Raw genomic sequence first — 16,255 nt, forward strand, 5'->3', positions numbered from 1 at the left:
CTCATCCCAGTTTCAAATGGCCTACTCTTTAGCCTAAGATTATGTCCGCTGGTTTTAGACTCACCAGCCAGGGGAAACATCTTATCTGCATCCACTCTGTTATGCCCTGTAAGAATTTTGTAAGTTTCAATGAGGTCACCCACATTCTTAGAAACTCTAAGGAATACAGAGATTGTCTCCTCATAAAACAATCCTGCCATCCCAGGTAATCTGATGAACCTCCATTGCGCTCTCTATATCAAGTATATCCCTCCTTAGATAAGCACAACGAAATGTTTCAGATATGGATCGCTCATTTTATGTCCTTTTTGCCATCCTAAAATCAAATCATACAGATGTATCCCCTCCCAGTGCCTGGTTCTTTCATGTTTTTAATGATTTATTTTATAGTGGAAAAGTAATGTCAACTGAGCGGGCCATGTATTGATTTTTTTTATCTAGTTAAATCTGGACCCCTGTAAAATAGAAATATGAAGCACATGTTCAGCACTTGTATTATCTTTTATCATTTGGGCTTTGCAAATGCATTTCACTCTAAACAAAAGGGAGCTAACCTATGTACTCTTAACAAAATCTGACAGGCACTGGAAATAAATCCTCAATATCTGAAAAGTAGGGATGTTACAAAAATATTAGCAAATGGGCCATTTTGAAATATTTTTTGATGTATACGCAGCAGTTATGTTCAAGACCTATGGCTAACTTTAGTGGAAAGATACTCATCTGTTAAACAATGTTACAATTAGAGAGGATTTTGTTATTTGTTAATCATGTGACATTTTAAAGATACGAAATTATGTCTTTTCTGAAATACAGCTCGTCATGTAATTGCATCATATTCTAGATTCACACAAGTTTATGAAAATATATTCACCAGTTATCTTAAGTGTTTTTTTAATGCATTTCTCTATGACAGGCTGTCTGAAAAAAGGTCCTATTCCAACAACTTGTCCTGTTTCTTAACAGGTGCGATTGTTGTCAAGCAGTTCTGCTAGGAATTGAGCAGCAAGTCCTCCGTGTAAATCAGTATAAGGAAGGTCATACAAAAACTCAGCAGCAGGTAGAAACTGAGGTGAGTTAAGAAGATTAAAAGAAGACTATTGACCCATCAATCCTGCTTTTTCCATCGAACCTGTACAATTTAACTTGTTAACTGGATTTTATCATTAATTCCAGAAGCTAGAATGTTACAAAAAAAACCTTCAAATGTGCAAATACCTTCTGACAATCAAATAATTTGCAAAACATTTCTATAGATTGCTTTTTCTTTGCCCATTCCCTCCAATGCTCATATTCATTACCCCACCTAACTTTGCAGGACTGCTTTTGAGCAACTTAATTAAGGAAAGTGGCTAAGTGTATCCTGTGGATAATATATCCAATTAAACCTTATGCTAACATGGACAAGTACACTTATCCTAGCATTATTGGGCTGCGTAGGTTGCCGGTTAGTTTAGTTGCCTTTTGATAACCAAATGTGCTTTTGTAACCAGGTTAACCATCAGACTTTTGAGCTTCAGTTTGGTTTTATCCATTTAAAACCCACCACCAAAATCATGGATGGGAGCTAGGAGGAGGCAGAACATGGATAAGGAAAAAGCTTTGTTTAGGCTACATTAAAGGACAAGCAAAAGTAAAGTGCTTTACAAATCATTTTCTTAAATGTTTACTCTCCGGCTTCCTGTCATTTGAGTAGTTTACTACAGTAATCAGGCTTCTGTATCACACAGTATTATTAAGTATTTATAGCACAGAAACAGGTCCATGCCGATATTTATGCTCCATATGAGCCTCTTTCCACCTCAATTCATCTAACCCTTTCAACATATCCTTCCAATCCTTTCTCCTTTGTGCCTAACTAGCTTGCACGAATACATGTTATTTGCTACTGCAGCCTACTGGCTGTGAATTCTAGTTTCTAACCACTTTGTTGGGTAAAAAAGTTTCTACTGAATTCCTGATTCAATTTATTAATGATTATCTTGTATTGATGGCACCTGGTTCTGGTTTCACCATAAGTGGATACATCTCCTCGTCCACCCAATCAAATCCTGTCATAATCTCAAAGTCGTCATTTAAGTTACCCCTAAGTCATCATCTCTAGAGAAAAAGAGCCCCAGCCTGTTCAATCTTAGTGTCTTCATCATGCTGTGAAAGTTTATCCAGATATTATTTCTGCAGCTGTATCATCAGTTTACAAGTTATAGTTACACAGTCATTGAATTAACCTGACTTTTCTTCGCTGATATTAATTCAACTCCTTCCTGAATTGTGTTTAGTACCTTCTGTCTGGTAACTCCTGTGTTTAGCAAAGCTGTTGAATAAACATATATTTTCCATCCATACCTTCTCTTTATGACTTATTTTAATGTAGTCTACCTTTTTTCTTAATGTTGTGCTTGCTGACACCACAACTGAAGAGGGCAGACATCCTGCACAACAGTTGCAGTGTCTGTGACATCACTGACAGTGACGTCCCAGGCAGCTGCCTGCATCAATGATGGCACAGACCAGAGAGGGAAAAAAACACACAACTGTTTTTGCTCCCTTCCACCACCATTGTCCACTTCCTACTCCCTTTATTGCTCCCTCCTGCTTCCCACTTCGTCCTGATCTCTTCTCCACTCCCTTAGAACCATAAAAAAAATTACAGCACAGAAAGAGGCAATTCAGTCTAGTGTGTGTGTGTCAGCCAGAAAAAAAGAAACTAACCGTTCCTTTTTAATCCCACTTTCCAGTTCTTGGTCCATAGCCTTGCAGGTTACGGCACTTCATTGCAAATCCAGATACCTTTTAAATGAGTTGAATGTTTCAGCCTCAACCATCAATTTAGGCAGTGAGTTCTAGATGCCCACTACCCTCTGGGTGAAAAAGTTTTTCCTCATGTCCCCTCTAAATTCCTTCTCCCAATCACCTAAAATGCTCCCTGGTAATTGACCCCTCAGCTAGGGGGAACAGGTCTTTCCTGTCTACCTTATCTACCTAGGCATCTTAATTTTGTGCACTTCAATTTTGTTACCCCTCAGCCTCCTCTGTTCGAAGGAAAACAACCTTAGCCTATCCAACCTTTCTTTCTGAGCTGTAATTTTCAAGCCCTGGCAACATTCTTGTAAATCTCTGTACTCTCTCCAGAGCAATTATGTCCTTCTAATGTGTTGACTAGAACTGTACACAGAATTCCAGCTGTGGCCCAACCAACATTTTATAATGTTCCATCATTACATCCTTGCTTCTGTATTCAATACCTCATCCAATAAAGGAAAGCATTCCATATGCTTTCTTTAGCACCTTATCGACCTGTCCTGCCATCTTAAGGGACTGGTGGACATGCATTCCAAGGTCTCTCACTTCCTCAGCCCCTCTCAATTTCCTCCCGGTTAACTGAGTATTTTCTTGTGTTTGCCCTCACCAAATGCATTACCTCTCGCTTTTCCAGATTGAATGCCATTGACTTTTCTGTTCACTCAACCAAACTACTGATATCATTCTGGAGACAACAGCTATCTCTTCACTATCAACTACATGGCCAATTTTTGTGTCATCTGCAAATTTCCCAATCCTCCCACATTTAAGTCTAAATCATTAATATGAACAACAAACAGCAAGGGTCCTAACACTGAGCCCTGTGGAATGCCACTGGAAACTGCTTTTCATTTGCAAAAAACAGCCATCAGCCATTACCCTTTGTTTCCTGTTGTTATGATATGGCAGGTGGTATTTACCAGGCTGACCAAATCCATAAGGGAAACTTGGCCACGCTATCACAATGATTTTGCAATTTGTATTTATTACAAGAAGGCTTTTGCACTGAAGTCAGAAGTAATGAAGTCTACTACCACCTTTAGAGATTTTAAAGATTAAGTTAAAACATTTATTATCAAAAGAGGAGAAAAAACTTAACACACACACAAGATTACAGTTACACAGTTATAACTGTTCCCAAAATTCCTACTTAACCAGACTCCCAACTACACACCCATCTTAAGGCAAATAGATTCCAAATTTATGAAGTCATCCAGCAATTTCACCACAAGCACCCACTGGACAATGGATTTCCAAAGGCTTCTAACACAATTTTGGTTACTGGAACAGTAAACTTCTGCAGGGTAGCTAGGTGCTTTTTCTCCAAGTCTGTTTCACTCAGTCATCTTTCAAGATCTCACACGGCTACACCTCTCAGCCTTCCATCCATCTTTAAAAATATTTACCCAGTGAACCACCCGTGGGAGCCATATACCCATGTCTGAAATAAATATGTCTAAAAGGCTGCAGAATAATAAGTGAGCAAAGTAATGCTTGTAGACAGCAAGGAAGGTTTAAAAATGCATAGGCTTGACTGAGTACTTATCAATGGTCCCATATTTCCTCATGGAGCAGACTCCAAAGGTAATTATACAATAAATAGAACAAAAATTGGATAAGCTTGCAAACGGGTATGAACCCACAAACATCAAGATTTTGATTTCTATCTGAAGATTAAAATACGAAAATAAATCTGTAGCTGAAATTGTAAACAGTACTTTTTGTAAATCCCATTGTTTCCACTTGTTTTTAGAAGTTACTGTGCCCAGAATATATAAGAAGTTCTCAAATGGCAGCACTTTTGGGAAAAAATTCAACGTAATAACCTTGCCTTATTTATCTTGCCAGTTGTAACTATTTTCCACATCCCTTTGAAAACCAAACGCTTCTCCACTTATCTAAAAAATCAAATTTCATTCACACCGTATCTGCTGACCTCACCCTAGCGCTACTCATCTCCATTTCAAATGCCTGTTTTACATCTCACTTCTTTGATAATTTAAACCTTGCAGTCTAACCATCTCTAGTTTGATTAAATTAGCCACACCCACAGAATCATACAAACACACACACATAAGCTGGCTAAAAAGTATCCCACAATAATATTAGGAAAAATATGCTAATTACTTGACACTGTTGCTGAACCCATTTTGGATCCAACTCGCCAACTTCCCCTGTACCCCATTGGATCTCACTATTTTGACCAATCTGCCATGTGGAATCTGTCAAATGCCTTGCTAAGCTCCATGTAGACAACATCCATTGCACTACCCTCATCAATCCTCCTTGCTACTTCCTCAAAAAATTCTTTTGAGTTAGTAAGACACGATCTTTCCCTAACAAAACTATGCTGACTATCCCTGATCAGTCCGTGCCTTTAAGTGACACTTTATTATGTCTCTCAGAATTGATTCCAATAATTTGCCCGCCACCGAAGTCAGACTGACCAGCCTATAACTTTCTGATCTATCCCGTGCATTCTTTTTAAATATTGGTACAATGTTCGCAGACCTCCAATCCTCTGGTACTTTAGTTGTTTCTTGTAAGGATTGGAAAATGATCCTCAGAGCATCTGCTATTTCGTCCCTGACTTCCTTTAACAAACTGGGATACAAATCCATGTGGCCCTGCTGATTTATCTGCCTTCAGGGATGTCAGTCCCTCCAGTGCTTCCTCTCGCATTATGCTTATTGTATCTAATATTTCACACTCCTCTAACTAGAATGTCTGCATCGTCCCTCTTCTTAATGAACGCAGAGACAAAGTACTCATTGAGAACCCTGCCCACATCTTCAGCATCAACATGCAAGTTACCATGTACATCTCTGATAAGCCCTACTCTTTTCTTAGTTATTCTCTTGCTTTTAATGTACTGGTAAAACATCTTTGGGTTTTCTTTGATTTTACCTGTCAATATTTTCTCGTATCCTCTTTGCTTTACTAATTTCCTTTTTTACTTTACTCCTGTACTTTCTATACTCCTCTCGGCTTTCTATAGTATTAAGTCTGTGCCGGTCAAACTACTAGTACCTAACCATTCTAATCCCATTTTCCAGCACTAGGCCCATAGCCTTGTATGCCATGGCATCCTTTTTAAATGTTATGAGGGTGTCTGCCTCTACCACCCTTTCAGGCAGTGAGTTCCAGATTCCCACCACCCTCTGGGTGAAAAAATTCTTCCTCACATCCCCTCTAAACCTCCTGCCCCTTAGCTTAAATCTATGCTCCCTGGTCATTGATCCCTCCACCAATGGGAAAAGTTCCTTCCTGTCTACCCTATCTATGCCCCTCATAATTTTATACACCTCAATCATGTGCCCCCTCAATCTCCTCTGCTCCAGGGAAATAACTCCAGTCTATCCAACCTCTCCTCTTAACTAAAACGCTCCAGGCCAGGCATCATCCTAGTAAATTTTCAAATCTTGTGGGCAGGGTTCTCAATGAGAATAAGCTTTTTGTGACTATCAAAAAGCATAAAAAGAAAGCTTATCTTTCTTTTATGCCTCTGAATAACCCAGGGTGCTCCAGATTTGACAGTACCACCCTTTTTCTTAGTGGGAACATGTCTACACTGCCTGTAGAATAGCACTTTTGAATGCCTTCTACTGATTTGACACCATTTTCCCTTCTGGTAGCTGTATCCAGTCTACTTTCACCAGTTCACCTCTCAGCTTTGTAAAATTTGTCCTCCCCCCACCCCCGATTTGGAACTTTTACTCCTGTTCTAGCTTCGTCCTTTTCCATAAAGATGCTAAATCTAACTATTATTGTCACTATTTCCAAAGTGGTTCCCCCACTGCTACTTGATCCACTTGCCCAGCTTCATTTTCTAAGACTAAATCTAGAATTGCACGCCCTATCATTGGGCTTGTTATGTGCTAGCTGAAAAATTTCTCTTGAATGCAGTTCACGAATTTTATGCCCTCTGTGCCCTTCACACTGTTCGTATCCCAATTGATATTAGGGTAGTTGAAATCCCCAATTATTACTGCTCTATTGTTTTTGCGTGCAGAAGTTTGCCTGCATATAAGCTCTTCTAACTCCCTTCCTCTATTTGAGGGTCTATTGTACACTCCTAGCAATGTGGCTGCCCCTTTTCTATTTGAGCTCAGCCCATATGGCCTCATTTGATGCTTCATTTAGAATATTATCCCTTTTCCACAGCTGTAATTGACTCTTTAACCAATAATGCTACACCCTCACCTTTTTTTATCCCCCCTCTCTATCCTGCCTGAAAACTCTATATCCAGGGATGTTAAGCTGCCATGTTGCCCCTTTTTTTAAGCCAAGTTTCTGTTATAGCAATGATATCATGCTGTCATCTATCTATTTGTGCCCTCAGCTCATTAGCTTTATTTGTTACACTCCTTACATTTACATATACACTTTTTAACACTGCCAAATTCCTATGCTGTACACTTTTTAACCTGTGCTGCTTCTGTCTTTCAGAGTCACTCACTAATTATCCATCCCCCATTCCCTGCTTTGAATTTGCCTTCAGGTTCCTACCCCCGTGCCCCAGATAGCACTAGCAAATCTCCTTGTGGGGATATTCGTCCTAGCCCTGTTCAGGTGTAGGCCATCCAGCTTGTATAGGTCCCACCTTCATCAAAACTGGTCCCAAAGCCTCAGAAATCTGATGACACCCCTCCTACATGAGCTTTCCAGTCACGTGTTCAATTGCTGGAGTAATCCTGAGATTACTGCTTTGGAGGTCCTGCTTTTCAATCTCCTTCCTAGCTCCTTTAAAATGTGCTTTCAGGACCTCATCCCCTTTCCTATCTAAGTCATTGGTACCAACGTGGACCAGGACCTCTGATTCATCATCCTCCCCAGAAGAATGTTCTGCAGCCGCTCCATGACATCCTTGGCCCTGGCACCAGGGAGGCAACTACCATCCTGGAGTCATGTCTATGGCCACAGAAACGCCTGTCTGGTCCCCTAACTAATGAATCCCCTATCACTACTGCTCTTCCCCTCCTCTTCCTCCCCTCCTGTACAGCAGAATTGCCTGTGGTGCCACAAACCTGGCTCTGACTCCACTCTTCCAAGGAACCAACTTCCTCACCAGTATTCAAAATGGGAAACTGATTGGCGAACAGGACCCCAGGAGACCCTTGCACTACATGTCTGCTTCTTTTAGACTGCTTAATAGTCGCCTTTTCCCTTCCTGCCTCCAGGCTCCTAAGCTCCAATGTGACCACCTCTCTGAATGAGTATCCATGTAGCTCTCTGCCTTGCAGATGTGCCACAGTGATTCCAGCTGCCGTGTGAGCTCCGAAACCCGGAGCACAAGGTTATGCAGATAATGACACTTCCTGCACGTGTGTGGGCGTCTAGGATACCGTTGCATCCACGGCTTCCCACATTTTGCAGGATATGCATTCCACACGACCGAGCTAACCTGCATGGCTTCAATTTATTTCTCTTTTATTAACTTTATTTTACTTTGGTTAATTTATACTATTTTATTTTACCTGGCCTTGGCTTAACTTTACTTCCCTGTTGCCAGTGTTTCTTACTGAAATCTAAGTAGCTTCTTTTGAAAAGAATGTGTTTTTCTCATTTCCAGCTACTTGAAGACCATCATTAACAGCAATTTCTCACCAGCTGATGAATTTGTTTCTTCTGTGATGTCATTCTTGGATGTTTTCAAAACTTGGCCCTCTCATGCAGTTTTTCAACTCTTGGTCTCCTGCAGGCTGAGAAAGAAAGGAGCACCTCCCTCGTGTCTTCACCGAACTCCCTTCTCACCAAACTCGCAATAATTCCACTATCTACCAGTTGCACTCCTTTCTTTTCATCCTGATCTCTTTGCCACTCCCTTCTGCTTCTGCTCCCTCCTTTCTGTTTGCCACTCTCTCTTGCCCCCATTGTCTGCATTCCGCCACTACTCCCTTCCACAGACAGCGGGGAGGAAGTGGCAGAATAGGTGGCAGGGAGTTGGAAGGAGTGGCAAAGAGAGCAGGAAGCAGAGGGAGGATGGCAGGCAGCCAGGGGAATGGTGCACGATGGCAGGGAGTGGTGAAGCAGACAACAGGAATCAGGAGGGAGCAGCGGCAATGAGTAGCAGTTGCACAATAGTAAATCAATGGTAGGAGAAACCAAATATCCACCGGCAGAGGGTGTAGGAGCCGAGTTCCTGTTCCTGTCCAGTGGCAGGAATTAGTGTTTATTTAAATGTGGTATGGATGGTTACAGTTGTGATTTTAAACTAGGATTCCATTTGAAAGAAACAAATTTTTATCTTACCAAACAACACAAGCAAGCACTTTTGAATTAAATTATGAAAGAAAGAGAAATGTTACTAGTTGTTTATGGTCGTGGTTTAAAAGTAACATTATGATAAAACAGAAGTTTAATTATTTTTGGTAATGTTTAGTTAACTTAGAAGTTTGATTATTTAAACTTTATGTGTTCTTATATTGACTAATTAGTTATGCATTTTGCTGTTTATGAGATCATCCTGTCCTATATTACAACAGTGGGTGCACTTCACAAGTACTTCATTGACTCTAAAGTGCTTTGGAATGCCCCAAGGCCATGAAAGATGCTGTATAAATGTCAGTCTTTTTATAAGTGACTGAATTTCAAAAGTAATCCATTATTGTGGCATATTGAAACATGCTGTGTGTATATGTGAGAGCACTATATACGTTTCTTTCCTCCTCCTCATGAATCTAATTGAAACAGTTTCTGCATTTTAGATAAAATGTTTCAATAATTTTTCTTCCTTTGTAAATTCTCACCTTTTGATTACCTGATCGACCCATCCCAATTGCCAAGAAGATAGAGGATTAACTTGCTGAGAGATGGCCATGAATGTCTTATGTGGCTGGGTGGTAGGAGGTGCTAGATACTGTTAAGTGTATTTTTTCTGCTTCATTTTTTTTCTTCCTTACTTCAACCAACCTGAAACAGCAAGACCCACAGCCGCAATGAGATCTGGGTATAGCACAGCTTTGGGACATTCCTGAGATCATGAAAGGAAAGACACAATGTAAATGCAAGACAGTCTTTCTTCATTTTTCATTCCTCATCTGAATTGTTGTTCAGTACCTTTGGGTTGCCCTAATAGAACCATTTCTCCTGGAGGTATAGATTTTTATGTACATAACCTTACTACACTAAAGAACAGCTGCTGCTGCTTAAGCAAAATATAATCTGTTTTACAGGTTGTGTGTAAATCTCAGTTTACAAGTCTATAATTGTGTCCAACCAAAGTCCTAAATATTTATTGTCTTTTAGAAGTGACTGGTGCAAAATAGGACCTGGAGAAAACATGCACATGATTTTTTTTCTATTGTAGCTGCTTCATTGAAACAATATATTCATAGTTTTAATTACTGTTCGACATTATAAGCTTAATTTAGAATATTGTAGAACAAAAGAGGGGAAAGAAAGCAGGGACTTGAACAATACATTAGGTGAAAGGTGGAGCAAGCACATTCTGATGAGTTTAAATAGATAAACATGAATAAATTAAATTATCTAGCAGAAAACGTACAGCTTATTGGATTTAATAAATGATATTAAAAGTTAGGTGCATGGCAATATGGTGCCAAATTAACTTTTTTTCTAAAAATCTGAAGTAGTTCAAGTGCTCTGCTGTGCATCATGGTTCTACATTATCCAACAAAAAAGGACATGAATTTTTATGGCTGTGATTTTTGTTTAAGGTGGCCAACATAAAGAAGACATTGAAGGCAACAGCCTCTACCTCAACACAAGATCCTGATCAGCATCCCATGGATCGTGACACGCCACAGCTTGTTGAACAACGTCCATCTACAAAGAAACTCTCAAAATCTAAAAGTTTATCATCTAGCCGTCATTAGAAAAATGTGGGAAGGATTATTCCAATTCTTATAGGGAAACTGAAACTGAGAAGAAATGAAAATATAATGAACTGTGCAACGGTTCTCCCAAATGACAAAGAAAAAGATTTAAATAGCTTTTCTTGTGCATTTGAAAATGTTTCTTTTTTTGTAATACACAGGTTTTATAATAGAAAACTGAATGACTACTGAATCATCCTTTCCTATTAAAAGGTACTAGTTACAAACTGACTTCTGAAGTGATACAGGATTTTTGCATTCATATGTTCACATTTGTTCAGTGTGCTCTACAGTGACTGATTATACGTCCATAGGTACACATTGTACCACAAACATTATTCTGTGATGACGTTACTTTAAAAGTAATCTCTACAGTTTATTTTAAAGAAATTTAAACAAAAAGCTAATAACTAGTATTTTGAGATACTCATTCAAATACTTCGCTCCATAAATCTTGTGTTCAATCATCTCAAATTGAGGTACTAAAAATAATCTACAGGCATCAAATGTGGTTGCTCAAAAACACAATTTAAAGAGATGAAAATAGTACTGGGCTCTTTGATGCAATTAATGGTTTCTTTAACATTAGAGCTAAAAAGCCAAACTTTAGCTTGAAAATCCCTTTTCAAAGCAAAATTGCATTTAAGAGTACAAATACGTATAGCTGCATAACTTTATAAATAGGTAATCTTATTAGTTATAACTCAAACATGATTACATTTTTCCAATGAAAAGCAAAAACTCATTTTTAAACAAGGTGAGATGTTTCAGACAATGAGCTAAAAATTAATTTGCATAACACCACTTGTAGCAGTACTACAGATGGGTTGCATCATTTACTGGATGTGGATTGCATCACCTGTTGCTTCCTGCATGGCGTGAAGGCTTCCTCTGATGCTATCCTGATGTCACATGGTCAAACCAGCTGATGCGGCACCAGATTTAAAATTTCATTTTTGGGAACTTAGTCTATGAATTATTACATCGCTCACCAAAGACTGAGGTGCAGCTGTAAGATGGGACCATTGCAAATTAAAGGGCTGCTACACAAGTTGTAGTTGAGGTGGTTTTCAGTAACTTTTAGTTATGCAAAGTTTATGGTAGCTTTGTGCTGGGTTCCTAGAGGTGTTTTATGTCACGTTAGAGTAGCTTCCAATAGCACCAGGGAATGGGATAGAGAAGTAAGGGAAACTAAAGATGGAATTTTACAGCCCCATTGTGACAGGGATGGGGCCATAATATGTGGTGAGCTGTTCAAAAATCCATTGACTTTGGCACGATCGTAAAATCCCACCAGTGTAAAATTCCACCCCAAGTTCTACAAGGAGAGCAGGAAGATGAGGTGGAAGAAGCAGCCATTCTGGACCCTGTGTAAAAAGAAATGAAAAACTTGCATTTATATAGTGCTTTTCATGACAATTGGATGTCTCAAAATGCTTTACAGTCAATGAAGTGCTTTTTGAAGTGTCATTGTTGTAGGAAATGTGGCAACGAATTTGCGCTTAGCAAACACACACAAACAGTGTGATAATTGCTAAATAATCTTTTTTGTGATGTTGATTAAAGGATAAATATCAGGATACCATGGATAACCCCTGCATTTCCTACATGACAACAGTGATAAAACTGGAGGGGAATGTATCCAAATTTGCTGATGATACAAAAATGGGTGGGAGGGTGATGAGAACATTAAGAATTTGCAAGGGGATATAGATAATTTGAGTGAGTGGGCAAAACTTGGCAGATGGAGTTTAATGTAGGAAAGTGTGAAGTCATGCACTTTGGAAGGAGAAATCAAAATACAGACTATTATTTAAATGGAGAGAGACTCCAAAAAAGTGCACCACTGAAGGATCTGGGTATTCTTGTGCATGAATCACACAGACCAGGATTTTCCTGTCGGCGAGTGAGGGGCAGGGCCAGCTCGCCGACACATAAAATGATGCGCAGTCGAGCAGAACTCCCAACATCAACGCGCCCCATTTAAATTTTCAGGTAGGCGGGAGCTCAGCTAAATCAGCTGTGCATCTGCCGGCCTATCAATGGCCAATTGAGGCCATTGACAGAGTCATTAAAGTAATTAATGGACCTGCCCGTCCAACCTTAAGGTTGGTGGGCAGGCTAAGACCCCTGGCAGGCATGAGAAAAAGCATGAAACCTCATTCATGGGCAGAATGAGGTTTTGTGTAGGTTTTTAAAAATTTAATTAAAGTGGTTTTTAAAGTTATGGACATGTCCCAACTCATGGGAATATTTTTTTTCTCTATTTTTAATATTTTTCAATGAACAGCTGATCTCCCTGTGGCAGCACTTTGCCTCAGGGAGATGAATGCGCTCTTTCACATGCATGCACGAAAAAGCACACTCTTCCGATTTAGGGATTCCTCCAACAACCAACACCCCCCCCCCACCCCCCCCCCCCCGCCCGCACAGGGAGCACATAGCGTTTCTGTGTAGACGTTACGCTGGGTGGGCCTTAATTGGGGGAAAATTCTGCCCAAAAAGTTAACATGCAGGTACAACAAGTAATTAAGAAGGCAAATGGAATTTTGGCCTGTATTGCTACGGGATTGGAGTTTAAAAATAGGGAAGTCTTGTTACAACTTTACAGGGTGTTGGTGAGGCCGCATGCAAGATTCTGAGGGGGCTTGACAGGGGTTGATGTTGAGAAAATGTTTCCACTAGTGGGGGATTCTCGAACCAGGGGACATAGTTACAGAATAAGGGGGCGCTCATTTAAAACTGAGATGTGAAGGAATTTCTTCTCTCAGAGGATAGTGAATGTCTGGAATTTTCTACCCTAGAGAGTTGTCATGGCTAGATCACTGAAAGTATTTAAAGAGGAGGTAGAGAGAGTTTTGAAATATTGGGGAGTTGAGGGCTATGAGGAGTTGGCACGAAAGAGGAGTTGAGGCCTGGGGCAGATCAGCCATGAATGGTGGGGCAGGCTTGAGGGGCTGAATGGCCTACTCCTCCTCCTATTTCTTATGTTCTTGTGTAACACTTCAAAAAGAACTCCATTGGCTCTAAAGCTCTTTGGGCCATCTGATGGTCATGAAAGGCAGTAGATAAATGCAAGTCATTTCTCATGTTGCATTCCTTCTGGGGAAGTATATCCTAAAAGCCCTGTACCTACATTACATGGACTGCAGCGGTTTGAGAAGGCAGTTCACCACCACCTTCTCGAGGGCAATTAAGACAGACAACAAAATGCTGGCCTTGCTCACATCGCGTGAGCAAATAAATATTATTCCTTTGGCAAAGAAACATATTCAAATACATTTTTTAATCAATACTCAAAAGTTGACAGTTGAGATTGCTGGAATATTCCTCTTGCACTTTGTCAAGAGAGAACAAAATAAGAAATTGGCAATGCAATTATGAAAGAATTGTAGGTAATTGTCTGAAAACAAGGTACTAATAAAAGAAACTCCAGTGGATCATATGATTGGAATCTTCATGAAATGAGAGTGATATGACTAGGAGTGATAGGATAATTAGCTTAATATTGTCTGTGGAAATGAAGAGATCTGTTGTAAAGCAGTAAGCGCCTTAAATTGTGTTCGAGGATACAATTATTTTTATTAATTCAGGAAATTCAGTAGATTTATCTAGATTTGCTTTTTTTCCCCAGATGAAAGAGATTCCTGTATATGGTGAATAGGGTGTAGCTTACTTCAGAAAGAGGTAGTATATGTAAAATAGATTCCATATCTTACTGCACTTTGAATATATATGAATTTTAATGCCAGATGTTTTGAAACAACCAAAAACACCACAATCATCTTCGTTATGGTTGTTATAATGGAAAGCTATACCATTTACCAATTAGTCCTGAACAACTCTAAAAGCAGCATGTCACATTTTTATACTTTCATGAACATTTCTTAGTACCAAATAAGGTTTTGAAAAATATTGCTTGCTTTTTGAAGTGAAATGTTACTGAATGAGATTGGAACACAATTTTGCTAGCGCAAGGGCATTTCTTCTTGGCGCCTGTTGCAAGTTTTGTTTCTATGTACAGACCTCTCATCCTCCCTTAAAGTTGCGTTTTACCTCTCTGAAGTGCTGTAAGTATTACTTTCTGGAGCAATTCGATATTATATAAATCTAATGGTGTTTACGGGTGGTGCAGAGTGTTTTCAAACAAGTATGATCCCAAAGAGTCATCAGTTAATTTAGTTCCTTATAAAACAGCTTATCATACCAAGTGAATCAAAATAAAGGATGTAACAATTTTTTGTGAATACCTTTTGTAGCAAATGTATTCTATATAGACTAATATGATTTGGCTATAAATAGCGAACACATGAAATCTTCACATTGTGAGTTGGGCCAGGAGTATTTTTAGCCACTTAACAGCCTTCCTGTCAGGGCTTACAAAGAACACTGTATATTGAGGGATTGGAAAAGTTATTTGGACAATTGAGAAGTAGCGGCTCATGACTGTTAGATTATTGTAGCAATAGTATTCCACACTGGCAGTAAATACTGATTTGAATTATTCAGAAGGGATTAGATTGATTCCTTATTCGACAGTAAATTGCAGGAATAAGAGTTTGGAATAGAAAAACGTTTCTAAACAAAAAATGGCCAGATTGGATTCTGAAGCAGAACCTGCAAGACGGAACAAATTGAATGCTTAAAAAAATTTTTTTTTGTTCATGGGATCTGGGCATCACTGGCAAAGTCAGCATTTGTTGTCTATCCCTAACTGCCTGTAAGAAAGTTGTAGTGAGCCTTCTTGAATCGCTGCAGTCCTGGTGATGTAGGTGCACCCACAGTGCTGTTAGGGAAGGGGTTCAAAGATTTTATGTATTTATTTTCTAAATGTTCATTGTTTCCACAGAAGAAATTATAGCATTTAGGCTACTGGCCACAGATGGATATTTGAACCGTTATGGTCATAACAAAATGCATAATATTGAATACCATACTAAAATATCCCTTGGTAAAATATTGGCAATTAGAAATCTGAGAATGAATTTTAAGACCTGAACTATCAACTGGCTGACATATTTCTCCAAAGATACTCTCTGAACTGTTGACTATCACTAGCTTTTTTAGGTTTTTTCAAAATTTCTTACCACATAACAGTTCAAATATCACAATGAAACAAATTGATTTTTGAGCCACTAGAGGGAAGCAAACATCATGTTTTCAGTGTTCTTCATTCTGGCCAAATTAATTTTGTTCAGATAGTCACAGAATCACGGTGCAGAAGAGGCCCTTTGGCCCATTGAGTCTGCACTGACATGTGAGAAACACCTGACCTACCTAACTAATCCCAATTACCAACACTTGGCCCAGAGCCTTGAATGTTATGACGTGCCAAGTGCCCATCCAGGTACTTTTTAAAGGATGCGAGGCAACCCGTCTCCAGCACCCTCCCAGATAGTGCATTCCAGACCGTCACCACCCTCTGGGTAAAAAGGTTTTTCCTCACATCCCCCCAAACCTCCTGCCCCTCCCCTTGAACTTATGCCCCCTTGGGACTGACCCTTCAACTGAGGGGAACAGCTGCTCCCTATCCACCCTGTCCATGCCCCTCATAATCTTGTACACCTCGATCAGGTCGCCCCTCAGCCTTCTCTGCTCTAAAGAAAACAACCCAA

General features: G+C 39.6%; 1 protein-coding gene across 7 annotated transcripts in view; it reads left to right on the forward strand.

The window, feature by feature from the left end:
- The window catches only part of cops7a (COP9 constitutive photomorphogenic homolog subunit 7A), a 41,267-nt gene extending 30,396 nt beyond the window's left edge, over positions 1 to 10,871 (forward strand). For 5 of the 7 annotated variants that reach the window (XM_041175514.1, XM_041175506.1, XM_041175534.1 and 2 more), the window contains 2 exons: positions 967 to 1,072; positions 10,482 to 10,871. In XM_041175514.1, coding sequence (XP_041031448.1) covers positions 967 to 1,072; positions 10,482 to 10,640 — 265 coding nt within the window. In that variant the 3' untranslated portion in view covers positions 10,641 to 10,871. Of the gene's footprint in view, positions 1 to 966; positions 1,073 to 1,493; positions 2,344 to 9,723; positions 9,805 to 10,481 lie in introns of those variants that run through there. The other 2 variants (XM_041175521.1, XM_041175529.1) reach the window with 2 other exon arrangements.
- Positions 10,872 to 16,255: the final 5,384 nt, after the last annotated feature.

This window comes from Carcharodon carcharias, chromosome 2 (genome assembly GCF_017639515.1).
Source record: "Carcharodon carcharias isolate sCarCar2 chromosome 2, sCarCar2.pri, whole genome shotgun sequence".
NCBI lineage: Eukaryota > Metazoa > Chordata > Chondrichthyes > Lamniformes > Lamnidae > Carcharodon > Carcharodon carcharias.